Source organism: Phodopus roborovskii, unplaced genomic scaffold (genome assembly GCF_943737965.1).
Source record: "Phodopus roborovskii unplaced genomic scaffold, PHOROB, whole genome shotgun sequence".
NCBI classification, from domain to species: Eukaryota; Metazoa; Chordata; class Mammalia; order Rodentia; family Cricetidae; genus Phodopus; species Phodopus roborovskii.
In genome coordinates this window covers 24,190,678-24,206,258 of record NW_026125397.1, presented here as the reverse complement: position 1 = coordinate 24,206,258, position 15,581 = coordinate 24,190,678, and the positions used below count along the sequence as shown (strand labels likewise).

The 15,581-nt window shown below is 51.4% G+C and overlaps 1 protein-coding gene across 1 annotated transcript in view; it reads left to right on the top strand.

Annotated features, from left to right (window-relative positions):
* Positions 1-15,581, top strand: part of LOC127215027 (uncharacterized) — a 125,539-nt gene that overhangs the window by 100,200 nt on the left and 9,758 nt on the right. The window contains exons 36-42 of the mRNA XM_051175325.1: positions 739-848; positions 7,709-7,858; positions 9,292-9,345; positions 9,991-10,158; positions 12,763-12,915; positions 13,115-13,249; positions 13,780-13,932. Of these exons, the coding sequence (XP_051031282.1) occupies positions 739-848; positions 7,709-7,858; positions 9,292-9,345; positions 9,991-10,158; positions 12,763-12,915; positions 13,115-13,249; positions 13,780-13,932 (923 nt within the window). The remainder of the gene's footprint in view (positions 1-738; positions 849-7,708; positions 7,859-9,291; positions 9,346-9,990; positions 10,159-12,762; positions 12,916-13,114; positions 13,250-13,779; positions 13,933-15,581) is intronic.

Genomic DNA, 15,581 nt, shown 5'->3' with positions numbered 1-15,581 from the left:
TGAACCAGGAGGAGGGTTTGATAACATGGGGAAGATGGTGTGCTGCTGCCAAGGGGGGATGGTGTGCTGTCCCGAAGGAGGGAGAGGGGAGGCGACGGAGAGACAGGGAGCTCCTGGAGCCACAGCCCTGACTGAGCGCGTCCCCTTTGTATCCATTGCTCTCAACTTTGCCATTTTCATTTAATAGCTCAACGTGGCCAGTGTTTGAGCAACGCCGTCAAACTCTCCCATCAATACTGGAAGAGTTTCTTCATGTGAACAGTTGCATGCCGCTCCATCGGAAGGGTTTCCCACAGCTTCTGCTACCAGCAGAAACTTTGCTCTGACACGTCTGTGTGTGCCTCACCTCTGCGCACAGCTGTGCTCTCGCTTTACTTCTGATTGTTGCATTTGGCTGACGCCGTCATGCAGAAACAGGGTATTAATGGAGGAAGACACCATTTCTTTCTGGGTTTTGTCTGCAGTAACCGTACTGTGCACTGGTTCTCAGGAGGATTTCCCCCAAATATTTTCATTAAGAACCGTGTTAGATATTTCTCTTCTCCCTTGTTCCAGAGGGTTCCATGTCCTGGTCTGCCCCCTGCCCTTCCCCTCCTCCAGCATTTCAAAGTGGCAGATGGTTGTGCTGGCATCGTTTGGGAGCTGTGGAGTCACGTCCTCGATGCCAGTCTGCATTTTGTGATGCATGTGCTCATCTGGTTTTTGTTTTGTTTTGTTTTTTGTTTTTATTTTTCCTAGACCTTTGGAAACACCAAGTCATGAAAGAAAACTTTTCAGTTGTGAGACCCCAGATAGTTGAGAGATTTGTGCAAAGACTCATGGAGAGTTGCCAAGAGAACAGACCTGAGGTAGGTATTCCAGACGAAGGGCTCTGCTCCCCTGAAACAGAAACCCGTGTGAGGAAGGCTGCCACTTAACACTGCCCTGGTACTCTCCACTCTCCCTACTGAGGCTGAACTCCAGATGACCACCACTCACCACCACTGTAGTATGAACAAGTCTAATGTCTGTCTGTCCATCTTGGAGTAGTCAGGAAATGATCATTGGCTAACACCAAGTTGGGTCAAATGGCTAAAGACAAACTTGGAACTTTTGGACAAGTTGATTTTTTAAGTACTTCCTGTTGTTGACTTGTTAGTATTTTTTTTAATTAAGGAGGAAAACAAAAAGATCTATAATACACCTAACTAGGAAACATTATTAAAGTTTACAGTTTGGGGGAAAGGTCAGTAAAAGGCCCACAGCGCCAAAAGGTAAGAAATCATCCACACCCCCAACTTCTTCTCCAAGGGAAGTGGCACCAATAATTACATTCATCTCCTTTCAGAAAAGATACTGAACTCGTGTAACACCCTAAACTGTAATGTTTAACAGTATTTACCCTTGGCCGGAAGTGTTTGCTGAAATCAAAAGAATCCCCCGGAAAGGCAAGACAAGAAAGCAAACACAAGTATGTGAACACCACTTCCAGGAGGCTGGGACAAACAGACTAAACGTTCCAGGCCAGGGGCCAGCAAGATGGAGCAGTGGGTAGAGGAGCTTGCAGCCAAACCTGGACGGCAGGAGTTCCATCAGTGGGACCCACATAGTGGGAGTAAAGTTGCCACATTTGACCCTCACATAAATACCATGACAAACTCATATGTACGTGTATGTACACGTGGTCATGCATGCGTGCGCGCATACACACACACACAAACCCGTGCACACAACCACATGCACACACACACCCCACAGTGCACACAACCACATGCACACAAACAACACACACACACCATACACACACACACACACACACACACACACACACAGATAATGGAAGGGTGGGGTAGATTTCCAGGCCAGAGGCCAGTGAGATGGCCGAGTGAGTAAAGGTTCTTGCTACAAAGCCTGATGACCTGAGTTTGATCCACAGAACCCACAGAGTGGTAGGAGAGCCCACTCCAGCAGGTTGCTCTCTGACCTCCACACAGACACATGGACATACTAATTAGTCAGACAGACAGACAGACAAAGGAAACAAGAATTCCAGACCAGCAAGACTGTTTTATAAAAATTAGTACATAAATAAAATTTAAAACTTTTTTAAAAATCTGTATTGGCAAAATATGCTCAAATTTTTCATTTTTTTTTTCAAGTTTACATTTTTTTCTTACGTTTTTGGAAATGTTCCCATAAATTTTGTAACAAACACTTCGGTCCTTAATTACGAGGTAGAGAGTTGGGGATGTATTTCCTGCAGACTCAGCCATGCACATATACTCACGTAGCTCTCAGTTACACGGAAGCTTTGTCCTGTGTGCTGATGAGCAGCTGTGGCTTCCAGGGACAGAGGTGTTTAAATCAAAACACTGCAACTCTCTACAGAGGAAAAATGTGGGGTTGGAGAGGGGACTGGGGAGTTAAGAACGCTTGCTGCTCTGCCAGAGGACCCAGCTTCAGTTGCCAGCACCCACACTGGGCAACTTACAAATGCATTGAGCTGTCTGTGGTGTACAGAAACTCATGCAGGTGTTGCTGGAGTTTCCTTCCAGCCTGGTCCTCCAGCTGCTTTTCCCCAAATAAACACACAGACGCTATATTAATTATTAAACTGTTGGCCTTCAGCTTCTTATTGGTTAGCTCTCTCTTAATTATTAACCCATAACTACTAATCTGTGTATTTGTACATGGCCTTATCTTACCAGAGAATGCCTGGCAAGCCCTGTCTTCCTGGAGGCCCCCTCTGCCTCCCTCTCCCCAGCTGGCTCCTGGTCTGTTTTCTCCCTGGCTATTGGCCAAACAGTATTTTATTCATCAACCAATCAGAGAAACATATATACAGAAGGACGTCTCCCATCATGCAGGCACACAAACGCAGATACATAAATAAAAATAATGCACAAGTCCTTAAAAATAGAAAAGGGCTGGCACTTCCGATGCGTGTTGTCACGTGATAAGCCGTGAGGACACCCGTGAAGGCAGGAAAGGATTCCTAATTCCACGTTTGTCCCGTGCAGGAAGAGTGAGACTCACAGCAGCAAAAGTAGGAGCGGTGATTCCAGGGACCAGGGACAGGAGGGGCAACCTGATCAGGGTTCAGTGGCTACTGTTTTCAATTTGTGAGATGGAAAGAAACTTGTCCATGAGATCATGATGGGGTCACTGTTGTATATTTGATGACCGCTAAAAGAATGTGTTTTATGATATGTGGGTATAGATTACATACATACATACATACATACATACATACATGCACACATATATACATAGCCACCTCTCTGCACCTGTCCTGCTGTTCACCCATCACTGAAGATAAGGATGTTTGATTTTGGGTGGGGGACAGAATGTTGGTTTCATTTTGATACAGGATCTCAATATGTAACCCTGGCTGGCCTCCAACAGCCATCTTGCTTCTACCTCCCAGCTGCTGGCATCACAGGCGTGTGCCACCACCCCCAGCCAAGGATGACATTGTATAGGAAACAAAGGCAGGACAAATCCCTACCAGGTACATCAGCAACTAAGGAAATGCTTGGGCGGGTTGTTGGCACTCGGCTCCCTTCAAGTCCAGGCCTGGCAGGCAGGCCACCAGCCTCTTCTGCCCACCCGGAGGAGCCAAGAGCTCGCTCACAACCAAACTGCCTTGTGCCGTCCGGTCAGTTGTTACTAACTTGTATTTGGCCTTCCCTGACATCTTCGCCATAGATCCTCTGTCCCCGCAGACTCACACATCATGGTTCTGACCCTGACAGTGAGCCTCAGATAGCCCAGGCCCATTAGAGCCCTCGCTGGGGTGGACGGAGTCTCTGCACGGTTCAGCAGGGGGCTTGCTCAGGATAACCAAGTGGGTGCGCAGCCCTTCGACCCTTTCCTGCAGAACGTGCAGACGGGGAAACAGCTTTCCTGGTTTCTTCCACGGGCAGTGCCTGGGCAGTGACCTGGGGTCCCCAGCCTGCCAGCCCTCCCCTACACAAGCCACCCCTGCTCATTCCCCTGTTCACAGGCACGCACGCACTTGCCATTGTGGCCAGTCTCCTTAGTCTAGGTTGTGTGCTCAGCTCATGGTGACCTTGGCCTCAGTGTTTCTCTTGGATTACTGCCTGAGAGTGTGCTGGGTTGGGCCGCTGCGTCACTAGTGCAGTGAGCTGTGCCCCGAAACCTGCATGGCGTACTCAGGCACTGAGAGGCTGTCCCGTCATCTGGCTTGTTCTTGGTCAATTTGGCCCTTTCTTTGGACCTCCTGAGATGTTTATAGATCTGCATTTTCAGCATCTGGTTGTTCTTTCAGCCTGCTCTGGGGTCCTCACTGAAGCCTTTAGTAGCAGGAAGACAGGCCAGGCCCCAAGGCCCCACCCAAGCGGCCCACGCAGGACCTCCCAGGCTGTGCAGCTGTCTCAGACCAGAGCATACATGGGCCAGGGGCGTGTGCAGTGCTTCTGCTGTCCAGCCGTGCTCCCCAGTCCTCATCCGTGCTCCCCAGTCCTCAGCCGTGCTCCCCAGTCCTCAGCCGTGCTCCCCAGTCCTCAGCCGTGCTCCCCAGTCCTTTCTTAGCCATGCTCCCAGTCCTCAGCCGTGCTCCCCAGTCCTCAGCTGTGCTCCCCAGTCCTCAGCCGTGCTCCCTGCTCCCATCCTCAGCCGTGCTCCCCAGTCCTCAGCCGTGCTCCCTGCTCCCATCCTCAGCCGTGCTCCCCAGTCCTCAGCCGTGCTCCCTGCTCCCATCCTCAGCTGTGCTCCCCAGTCCTCAGCTGTGCTCCCCAGTCCTCAGCCGTGCTCCCCAGTCCTCAGCTGTGCTCCCCAGTCCTCAGCCGTGCTCCCCCAGTCCTCAGCCGTGCTCCCTGCTCCCATCCTCAGCCGTGCTCCCCAGTCCTCAGCCGTGCTCCCTGCTCCCAGTCCTCAGCTGTGCTCCCCAGTCCTCAGCCGTGCTCCCTGCTCCCATCCTCAGCTGTGCTCCCCAGTCCTCAGCCGTGCTCCCCAGTCCTCAGCCGTGCTCCCCAGTCCTCAGCCGTGCTCCCCAGTCCTCAGCCGTGCTCCCTGCTCCCCTTCTCAGCCGTGCTCCCCAGTCCTCAGCCGTGCTCCCTGCTCCCATCCTCAGCCGTGCTCCCCAGTCCCTTCTCAGGCATCCTGCTGGAAGCCAGGGATGCTGTCTGCTCTATTTCCTGAGAAAATCAGGTCATCTGGCAGCCTCCATCCATCACTGGTTCTAATACTTTTCCTCTGAGGCAGAGTTGGAGTTCATTAAAGAGGATCCTTAAATGTTTTAGTATAGTTATCTATTTATGAGAAGAGGACTCATGGAGGCCAGAATTCCTGACCAAGGTGTTGTTAGGGCCGAATCTTGAAACACAAGAAGGACCTGGCAGAAGGAAGACGGGCAGGGCACGGATGGCCGGGGGGGGGGGGGGAGGGGTAGTGCTTCTGGATAGGGTTAGATGTGCAGTGGCCCTGTGTGAACCCTTGGGAGTCAGTCCCAGGAGGGACACACCAGCTGAAGTGGTGTTTTAGAAACCTCCAAAATACTTTTGTGCCTGACAAGAAGCAAATTGTGTTGGGTGTGGTGGCACACTCCTACAAAGCCACTGGAAACAGAATAAGCCCTGGCACCCGCCGGTCCTCACCCAACACTCTTGAGGAATCAGGGCACAGGGCAACCTACTGTTATTGCAGCTGACACCATGGGCATAGTCAGTTTCGGGTTTAAACGCTGCTGCTGTTGCACTGGAGCTGGTCCAGGGGAGGGTGGTGGTGCCTACTGGGAAAACCTGAGCTAGCTGCCTCTACACTGAGCAGTGACCTGGAAGGTAGGGGTGTAGTTGAGGGTCTCGGGGATGCCTGCAGAAGCCCTGGGGTTCAGCATCTGCTGTTCAAAGGCGTCGTGGGCTCCTCCCAGAGTGCTGAGTGCAGTGTGCAGGACCAAAGGATGATCTGAAGCATTTATTCCTTCCTCGCCTTCAGCCAGGACACGCATCTCAGACACACCCCTTCCCGCTCCCTCACCCTGCCCCTGCTCTCAGATCATTTCTGTGTTTGAGCTGAGCTGCTGGAATAGATTCTTCTACCCTTCTTGAGGTCCTGTTCCTTCCCTGCCCGCCCCTCTCCCCACATCCCCAGCCCATATCTGCGGGGTTATGGTGTCAGGAAGTTCGTCTGAGAGGCCATTGCCCTGCTAGAGAGCTGGTGGAGGTCTTTCGGGTCTGTGCTCCCTCCAGGCAGAATTCCCCAGGTCATCAAGGGTGAGTCACTGGGCTGGCCACCAGTGTGGCCTGAGGTGAGGTCATTGGCCACACCCTCGCTGGCCTCCCAGTCTTGACTGCTCATGGCTTCAGGTTTTCATTATAGTCGAACCAGGAAGTTCCCTCTGCCCACAAAGAAATCAGGGTTCTGAAGAACACCCCAGGACACTTGCTGTGGTGTCGACAGCCTCCTGATGCTCATCGCCCAAAGGTGCCGAGGGTAGCAGGGTGAGGGTGACCTGCCTTACCCCACCCACTGAAGAGGCCTGCAGAAGGAGTGCTAAGGCTCTGGGCTTTCGCCAGGGTACAGCTGGTTCCCTCCCGTACAAACAGAAGTTGTTCTCACATCCCATGGACCAGTTATCATGACATCACGCCAGGCTGATGCAGATGATGACTGTTTGAAAGCGTAACTTTTAGTATGTACGCTTTATGTAGAAATTATTTTAATTACACATGCAAATTGTGATTACATTATATTAGAAAATAGAAATACGGGCCAGGCACGCCTTTAGTGCCAGCACTGGAGAGGCAGAGGCAGAGATAGGTGGATTTCTATTAGTTCAAGGCCAGCCTGGTCTACAGAGCAAGTTTCAGGACAGCCAGGGATACAAGAGAAACCCTGCCTTGAAAAAAAAAGGAAGAAAATAGAAATATGGGCCAAAGAGATGGCTTAGCACTGTGACCCTTTAATACAGTTCCTCATGTTGTGATGACCCCTAACCATAAAGTTATTTTCATTGCTACTTCATAGCTATAATTTTGCTACTGTTATGAATCCAATTATGAATATCTGTATTTTCTGATAGCCTTAGGCAACCCTCGTGAAAGGGCCGTTAGACCCCCAAAGGGGTCGAGAGTCACAGGTTGAGAACCTCTGCTCTACACTTACGTGGGTCTCCTCCCTCATCTGTGTTCCCACGGTGATAACAGACCTTGCTAGTGACATGAGTACCTGTGGCTCGTTCGGCAGAGACCAAGAGGCAGCTGTAGGGAGAGAGGGGCAGGGCAGCCATGATGGGCAGGATGCGGTGTACTATCCAGGCAGCTTAGGGTCCCGGGTTGGAAGCGACTGGGGAGCTGCTCTCCTGGGTCTCCAGGCTTCACCAAAGAACTCAGAGTAGTCTCTGGACATCCGTTCAGAGCCGGCCACCTAGTCTGTCTTCTCTGAGAGTGGAAGTAGACGCTGCACCCTAATAGTTTGTCCTTCCATTTATAACCTTTAAGGTTTGAGAAACATGGCAGGCTGGCCTCTGCTTCTTCTCTTGTCCCTGGCCAGCAGAGGTCAGAGCAGAGCTCAGCAGGGGATGGGGGAGGTGGGGGGAGTGAGGGGGAGGTGGGGGGTGGAGGAGGTGGGGGAATAGGGGTGGGGGTTGTAGGACCTGAGCCAATCGAGGTTTAGATGCAAATGTGTATACGAGCCAGAGTCCCTGAACATGGTGTGGCTGCCGGAAGCCCTGGTGAAGCCACCAAGAGAGATGTCACCACCCTTTCAGGTGACTTTCAGGAGGGACCACCTCGAAGCCTGCCTCCTCTCCCTGGGGTGCGACGTGATGGCAAGAGAGCGCAGCAACTTTGAGACCTACTCCATGTGTTACGAGCATGTACTGCAACATACCAGGGTGAAGCTCAGCCAGAGGGAGCAGGTAGGAGCCCCAGGAAGTGAGAGCCGTGAAGGAGAAAGGGTACGGGGCCTCAGAGTCGCCAGGCGAAGAACATCGGGACAGGTGAGCACAGTTGTTCTTACGACGAACCTGTGCACAGTCTCCTTTGTTCCTCGGGCCCTGCCACACTTAGTTGTGAAGTTGCTAGCAGCAATAGGGTTGGACGACTGTAGAGGTTACCATGGCTACAAGGCAGGACCAGTAAATGAGGTGATTATTTGAGAAAGATCTATAACTGCTACCCCTCCCCCAGAAAACACTAATAGTCTTGAACTATTCCTGGTCTATCAGAGGATATTTTATATATGTGTCTCTGTGTCTGTGTGTGTGTGTGTGTGTGTGTGTATCTATATATGTAGTTTTCATATCATCAGTCAATTTCAGTGAGTGGTGAGACTTTATCTTAGTTATGGTTTCTGTTGCTGTGTAGAGACACCATGACCACGGAAACTCCTATAAAGGAAATCATTTAATTGAGGTGACTTGTATTTTTACAAGTTTAGTCAGTCCGTCATTATCATAGTGGGACATGATGTCGTGCAGGCAGACACGCTGCTGGAGAAGGAGCTGAGGGTCTTACATCTTGACCCAAAAGCAACAGGAAGTGATCTGGGTGTCACACTGAAGGAAGCTTGAGCAAAGCTTCCTCAGAGCCCACCCCCACGGTGACACACTTCCTCCAACAAGGCCACACCTCCTAATAATGTCACTCTCTTATAGGGCCCAATTACCTTCAAATTATCACAGACCTCCTTAAAACTAGGTCCCAGTGCACAGCGGGTCTCAGAGTCACTCTGTCATATAATTTTATTTTATAGTCAGGAAAAATATGATACAGTGTCCATAAAGTTAACGAAGCATTAAGATGTCAAACAGTGAGTCTTGGACTTGCCCACGCTTGATGACTTCCCCATAGCTGAGCTCTGCATCATTGTAGATGTTCACACGCACGCGCGTGTCCAGGTGCATTCCTCAGAAACTACCCACCTTATTTCTTGAGACATATTCTCTCTTTGGGACTTGGAGTTTGTCGATGCAGGGCGGCTAGCTAGCCAGCAAGTTTCTGCCTTCCCAGAGCTAGGGTTACAAGCATGTTCCACCATGCCTGCCATGCCTGTTATCCTTTGATGTGTTGTTAGAAACCTCAAAATTTAATTACCCATAGTTGTGCAGCCTTGCAACCTCAGGACTTGGGAGGTAGAGGCAGGAAGAGGTTAGGGTCACCCTCAGCCGTATATTAAGTTCAAGGCCGGCCTGGTATACGTAAGGGAAGGAGGGAGACAAGAGAGATTCCCAAAGTCTGAGGCGGTGCTAAGCACAGCCCAAGCTCCTGGCCATGCAGTCACCAGCAGGAAGGGTTGCATGCACACTGTCCTGAGTGTGTGTAGGACTGAGCCCTGCCTTCTCCTTCTCAGGAAGTGGACTTGCTTCGAAGCAGTCAGGTTCCTCCTGAAGACTGTGCTGGTCAGGTAGGTCTTAATCCGCCAGAAGCTGCTGTCATCTGCAGCAGCCTCATGTACAGGGGCCCCTGCAGGCACATTCAAGCTCCATCATTTCATTTTGTGTGTGTGGTCTTCCTAAGGGGCATTCCCCCTAGGGTTTTTCTTAAGTTGTCTTTGTTATGTATTGTTTGGGGAGAGGGTGGTGATTGGCAGAATTATGTGGGTACGTTTCTTTCTTCCTTTTTTGAAATGCCAGTTAGAGTGAATTTCAAAAATGAAACGACATTTTGTTGAGGAGTCAAGAGAAGGCCAGTGTGGAGATGAAGGCCAAGACAGTGGAAGAGTTTATCAGAAGTACTGTGCTTAAGTACCAGGTCTTTGGGGCACGTTCATTTATGGCATCAGGAATGTTCCATGCAGGGTGAGCGATCACTTTCCACCTCAGCACTCTGGAGGTGGAGGCGTAAGAACATTAGAAGCATCTGACCCTACTCGGGACTGTGAACCAACCTGAGGTTCTTTCTGCCTTCCCCATCTACACCGCAGGCCATTTGCCTTCATGGGACTGCAAATGGGGACTGTGCTGGTTTAGCTGGAACTGTCGTGCAGCTTGCAATTCCTCTGTTGCCACCCACACATCACGTTCTACGTCCCCATTATTTCTGATACTAGGTTGCAGAGCTCAGTCATGACATGATCATGGAAATCACCGCTCTGAGAGCCCAGCTCACAGATCTGGAAGAGGAGAGTCTGACTCTGAAAAACCAGATTGGAAAAGAAGTTCAGGAGGGATACAGATCATTAGTGCAAGCTTTGTTCATGACCTGCTTACGCATAAAGGCAAGTGTCTCACGTCTGTGATCTGGGAAGCCCCGTGGAGGCGTACCAAGGGACCCATGGCAGGATGGCCTTTGAGGTACCAAGAGATTCTTGAACCCCCGCCCCAAATTTCAAGCCGGAAGGTTTTGTTGTTTCATTGAGACATGGTCTTGCTGTGTGGTATGGACTTGCCTGGAACTTGGTACGTAGTCCACGCCAAACTCAGAGTCGCAATGTCCCTAGTACTTTCTCCTTCCTTGCTCTGGGATTATAAATGTGCACCACTATGTGTAGCGGACTCACAGCAGTGGCCACACCCTCCAAGATGCCGCTACAACTGTGTCTAGCCAGTTAGAAGGTTTTCCTGAAGAGAGAGTTAGCGGGGGGGGGGGGGGGGGTCATTGTTTTATTGTGCGTGTGTTAGCATGTGTGTGGGAGTCGGAGGGTAACCTGTGGAAGTCAGTTCTTCACTTTCACTGTGTGGGGTCCAGGGAGCAAACTTAGGCCATCGGGTATGGCGGCCGGCCGGCGCCTTTCCCCAGTGAGCCATGTCACCAGTTGGGTTGTAGGTATTCCTCCAGGATTAACACTCAGTTTGGGGGAGCGCATTCCCCATGGAGGGGACTCCCTTAACCGAGAGGCAGGAGGGAGGGCCTAGTCCCTACTCCAAATGACTTGACAGATTTAGATGACCCCTCCTGGAGGGCATCGTCCTCCCTGTGGAGTGGGGGAATGGGAGGGGGGGCATGGGAGGGTGGGAGAGAGAGAAAGAGGGAGGGAGAGAGGGAGAGGGAACTGGGATCGATATGTTAAAACAAACAAACAAACAAATAAACAAAAAAGACCACACTCAGTTTTGGAAAACTGGATTGTGTATTCCACAGTCGAGATCTAGAGGCTCTTGGAAAGAAGAGGTGATCAGCTTCATCTTCCTTCCAAGGTCTCTCACTGTTATTTCAGTTTAGTGAGGCACCCAAGCAGGTGAGCGAAGGACCTCGGAGCTGTGCTTGAGCGGAGGGAACATCAGCCTGAGAGCTTGTGGGGCAGGTTGGGGATCTGAGCTAGTTTTCAGAGATCTGGTTCACCTTCCACATGCCCGTCTGCTTTCCTCCGACGTTTGGAATCAGGGAGCTGCCAGCCTGTCAGTCAAGGGGCTCCCCAAAAGGAATGATGGGGCTGCCTTGTTATACCGTGTGGAAGCTAGTCACTCTATGAAACTGAGCATCAGAGAGACAGATGTCCTGTGCCTAAAACAAGCCTTCAGGAAGCGTGGTCCACCCTCCCTGTGCATGTCAGTACACACCCACAATGCCTTACATTACTGGATATTGTCTAGGGTCAGCTCCATTTAACCCATAACCTCCCCTCCCCTCCCATACCTGGGAGTTCCAGAATAGACCCTAGGGTTGTCTTCTTAGCAGGAGACCCTGGCAATGCTCTGCCTTTGTCCTCTGGGAAATATTAGAGATTTCTTGTTACTTGCAAAATACAAATGTTTACAAATATTAAGAGGTCAAATTCAAAATGGCCCAGTGCTGCAGGTCTATGAAGGCCAGCCTTTCCTGAGTAATCATGCAAACATAAGATAAAAAGTAGGCTCTCGGCTTCTTCCAGACTGAAGGAATTCTACCAAACACCCAGAAGTAGGGAGTCCCTGGCTGACCCATTGGCCCCGAGGCAATGGCAATGCTCACACTGGTAACTACACTCAGGCTTCCTGACAGTCTCTAACTGGACGCTCTCCTGCCTTCCTCTCTGCGGAAGTGGTTCAGAGATAAAAGGGCGCCCGTATGTCCTCATCTCAGCCCTGGGACTCGTCTGCTCAAGCTGTGCAGTAAAAGGCTGTAGATCAGGTGGCTGAAGCACAGAAGATTCTTTTTACAGTTCTGGAATACTGGAGTCAGAGACCAGGATAACAGGGCAGATTGTTCCCTTCCTGGTGGACTGGAACTGCTGGGCCCCCGTAGAGAGAAAGGTCCTTACTCTCCCAGGGTGCAGCCTCTCACCCCTACGGTCTCATGTTAACCTCAAAATGTTAACCTCAACATCTGAGGTTGAACGGGTGAGTTTGGGAGGAATCGGAGCTCAGTTCACAGCACTGAATGTGCAGTCGATACTTACATAAGTAAGTAAGTAAGTATCGACACCAGCCGTCAGCCACAGCCATTCAGAACAGAACATCTCATACCCAGGTTTCCGCTGGAGCCTAAGGAGGCGGCCAGCCCATCTCTGTCCTTCACTTCTTTATATTTAATGAGATTCCTAATGAGTGGCTCATCTACAGTGACACTCATTAGATTCTGCTCTGAGTCAGCCTGGGAGCCAAAACTCCACCTGCTCCACCTCAACTCATTTAGCCAGGCGATTGACTCCCTGTCACCTCCCATGGCTTCTATTGCCTTGGTGTTGACAAGCAAGGCATGTTCTAGGACACGTAAGTGGCCAGGAGATGAATCCCTGCAGATTAAGGGCAACACTTAAGGGCCCCTAACGCGCCTGCCTTGTAATGTGGTGTGAAGAAACCTGTCTGGGTGGGTGGGGTGGGGGAGGGGTGGGGCGGGGCGCATTTAACCCCGCCCTTCACACCGCACAAGCGCACTGCTGACCTGAGTCTGCAATTTTCAGGAGACGTTGGACGAGAATCAGCTTAATTTGATCCAGAAAGTGTGTGAGCTCATCGGTGAAGTGAGAGCCGAAGGGATTGCCAACACGAAGCAGCTAAAGACAACCTGGGGCTCTGCCAGACCTGAGGAAGGAACAGAAGAGAACGCGGCCAAAGTTCGTGACCGCACCCAGCCCACCACTGACCTGCGTAGTCTCCCCCAGACAGCCATTTTACAGGGCCCCTGGGGTGGGGCTCCACGTGGTCGCGTACCCTTTTGGAAGGCACATTTCGAGAGTCAGTATCCATTTTCTGGTTTAGGAACCATGTGCCCTTCTGGGGAAAGGACCGAGAGAGGCCTCTTCTAAAAGTAAGCCTTCCTGGCAGGACAGCGACAGCAGCAGCAGCAGCACCCAGGATGCCCTAGTGTGCAAAATGCGGAGCCTGGGCCGCTGGCGCCTGGCTGTGCAGCAGGCTCGCTTTAGAGGTCAGCTGAGCAGGGCAGAGAAGGTCAGTGTTGAAGGGAGCCCCGCCCCTACAACCTGTGCGTGTGCGTGATCGTGTGCGTGTGCATGTGTGATGCTTCTGGCCAGGCTGCTGGCAGGTGGCAGGTGGCAGGCCCAGCCATGCTAAAGAATCTGGCAATTGGCAATTGATCACTTCCTACCCTGGGAATAGGCAACCTTAGAGCCTTGGGAGAAACGGAAAGCAGAACCAGCCATGGCAATGACAGAATGATGCCTACTGAAGGCGAAGAGACAGGAAGGGGCGTTTATTAAGGCTTGCGCTGATAGCTTTGGATGTTGCCTGTGATAATCTGCTTTAAACACATCCAAAACAAAGCGCATATTGGGAGGGGTTTGGAAAGTTGCACTTTCTCGAAATCTGGATTTACTCTATCTGTGGAGTTGCCCATAACTAAATCCACACAAGCAATGGCCAGCCAGAGCTCTACCCCGTGAGGTGTTAGCCAAGGCTTGAGACTGAAACCAGAGGAAAGAAGCCAACGTCTGGTCTCACTGTGTTTGCAATGTTTGCAGGAATCTTTTCACAGCAAAAGAGAATGCGTAAGAGTCAAGCTCATGGCGGAGCAAGAAGTGAGTTTACTTCATCAACAGCTACTGGCTGTGAGGCAGGCCCTGGCCAAAGCTCACACTGACAGCAGGAAGCTCAGGCAGCAGCAGGACACCCAGGTACTCAGAGCCCCGGAGTTAGGCACTGTGAGTGTGGCCATGAGAAGGGACACCAGAGCCCCGGGGTTCTAGAACACCACCGTCTTGAGAAACACTGGGGTTAGTTCCCAAAGAAACTCAGGACAGATGGCTGAGGTGCCTGTAACATAGAAAGGAGGCTCCCCCAGCATAGCAAGTACCTGTTAGAGAGACCTGGCTCCTCTCATCTCAGCAACACACACACACACACACACACACACACACGCATGCACATGTACACAGACACACACACATACCACACACACACGCATGCACATGTACACAGACACACACACACACACGCATGCACATGTACACAGACACACACACATACCACACACACACATGCACGCATGCGCACACATACACACAGAGACACACACATAGGCACACACACACATGCATGCACAGGCACACACAGAGACACACACATACAGAGACACATGTGCACACTCACGCACGCACACACAGAGACACACACATAACACACACATGCACGCATGCACACACATACACGCACATACACACAGAGACACACATACATAGGCACACACACGCGCGCACCCACACACAGAGACATAGCACACACACACACACACCACAGACAGATACACACACGTGTGCGCACACACACCCTCACACGCGCACACACACCTCCAGCCCCTGAGCCCTTTCTCTTCTCTTCCTCCCTCACTCTCTCTAGTCCCCTCTCCTCTCAAGGCCCTGTCCAGTCTGCTGGCCATGATCACTCTACTTTCTCTGCTCTGGACTCTTCCAGATGCCTCTGGCTGTTCTCCTCATATCTACAATAAAATCTCCCCCTCATATCTACAATAAAAATCTTCTCTTCAACCCTGCCTAGGAGTGGCCATGCCCTCATTTTCATTCAGCTGAAACACAAATTCCAAATTGGCCCTAGGTGTTTCCTCCTGCTCCTCCCCTTCCTCCTGCTCCTCCCCTTCCTCCTCATCCTCCCCCTCCTCCTCCTCATCCTCCCACCTCCTCCTCCTCATCCTCCCCCACCTCCTCCTCCTCCCCCTCCTCCTGGTTCTTTCTCGCACTTTCTCTTTTTCTTTGCTCTGTTGAAGCACAGTGTTACTTTGTAGCTCAGGCTGGCTCCTGCGAGCTCAGCTCCATTTCCTCCTTTAACTGCCTAGAGTCTGGCTTCCCAGAGATAATTTGGGAGTGTTGACGGCGCCCAAGGCAGAAGCAGCCTCCCACGCTAACGTTTCGGTCCTTGCCTGCTCAGAGCTGAACTCATCCACTGCTGGTCCCCACGAGAGAGAAAGGCTGTATGGCATGCAGATGCAGCTGGGGTTAATATGAGTATTTGGTGGCTAGGGAATTAGCATGGGTAGCATCACCACCGTTTGTACTGAGAAACTCACTTTCCTGATGATGTCCTGGAGGAGGCATTAGCATGGCCTGGCTTTTGTTGTACTTGGTTGTGGGTGCAGTTCCCTCTGACTGATGTCTTGGGGTTCACAGTAGAAGTGCCAGGTGAGACACGCTCCTAGGATTCTCACTGCTTGCCAGCCAGGTCCAAACAGCCAGGCTGTCGTCCCAAGAGCCGAGGACAGCACAGGCAGCCATGCTGAAAGGAGGCTGTTGAGTCACCGGCCTCAGCTACC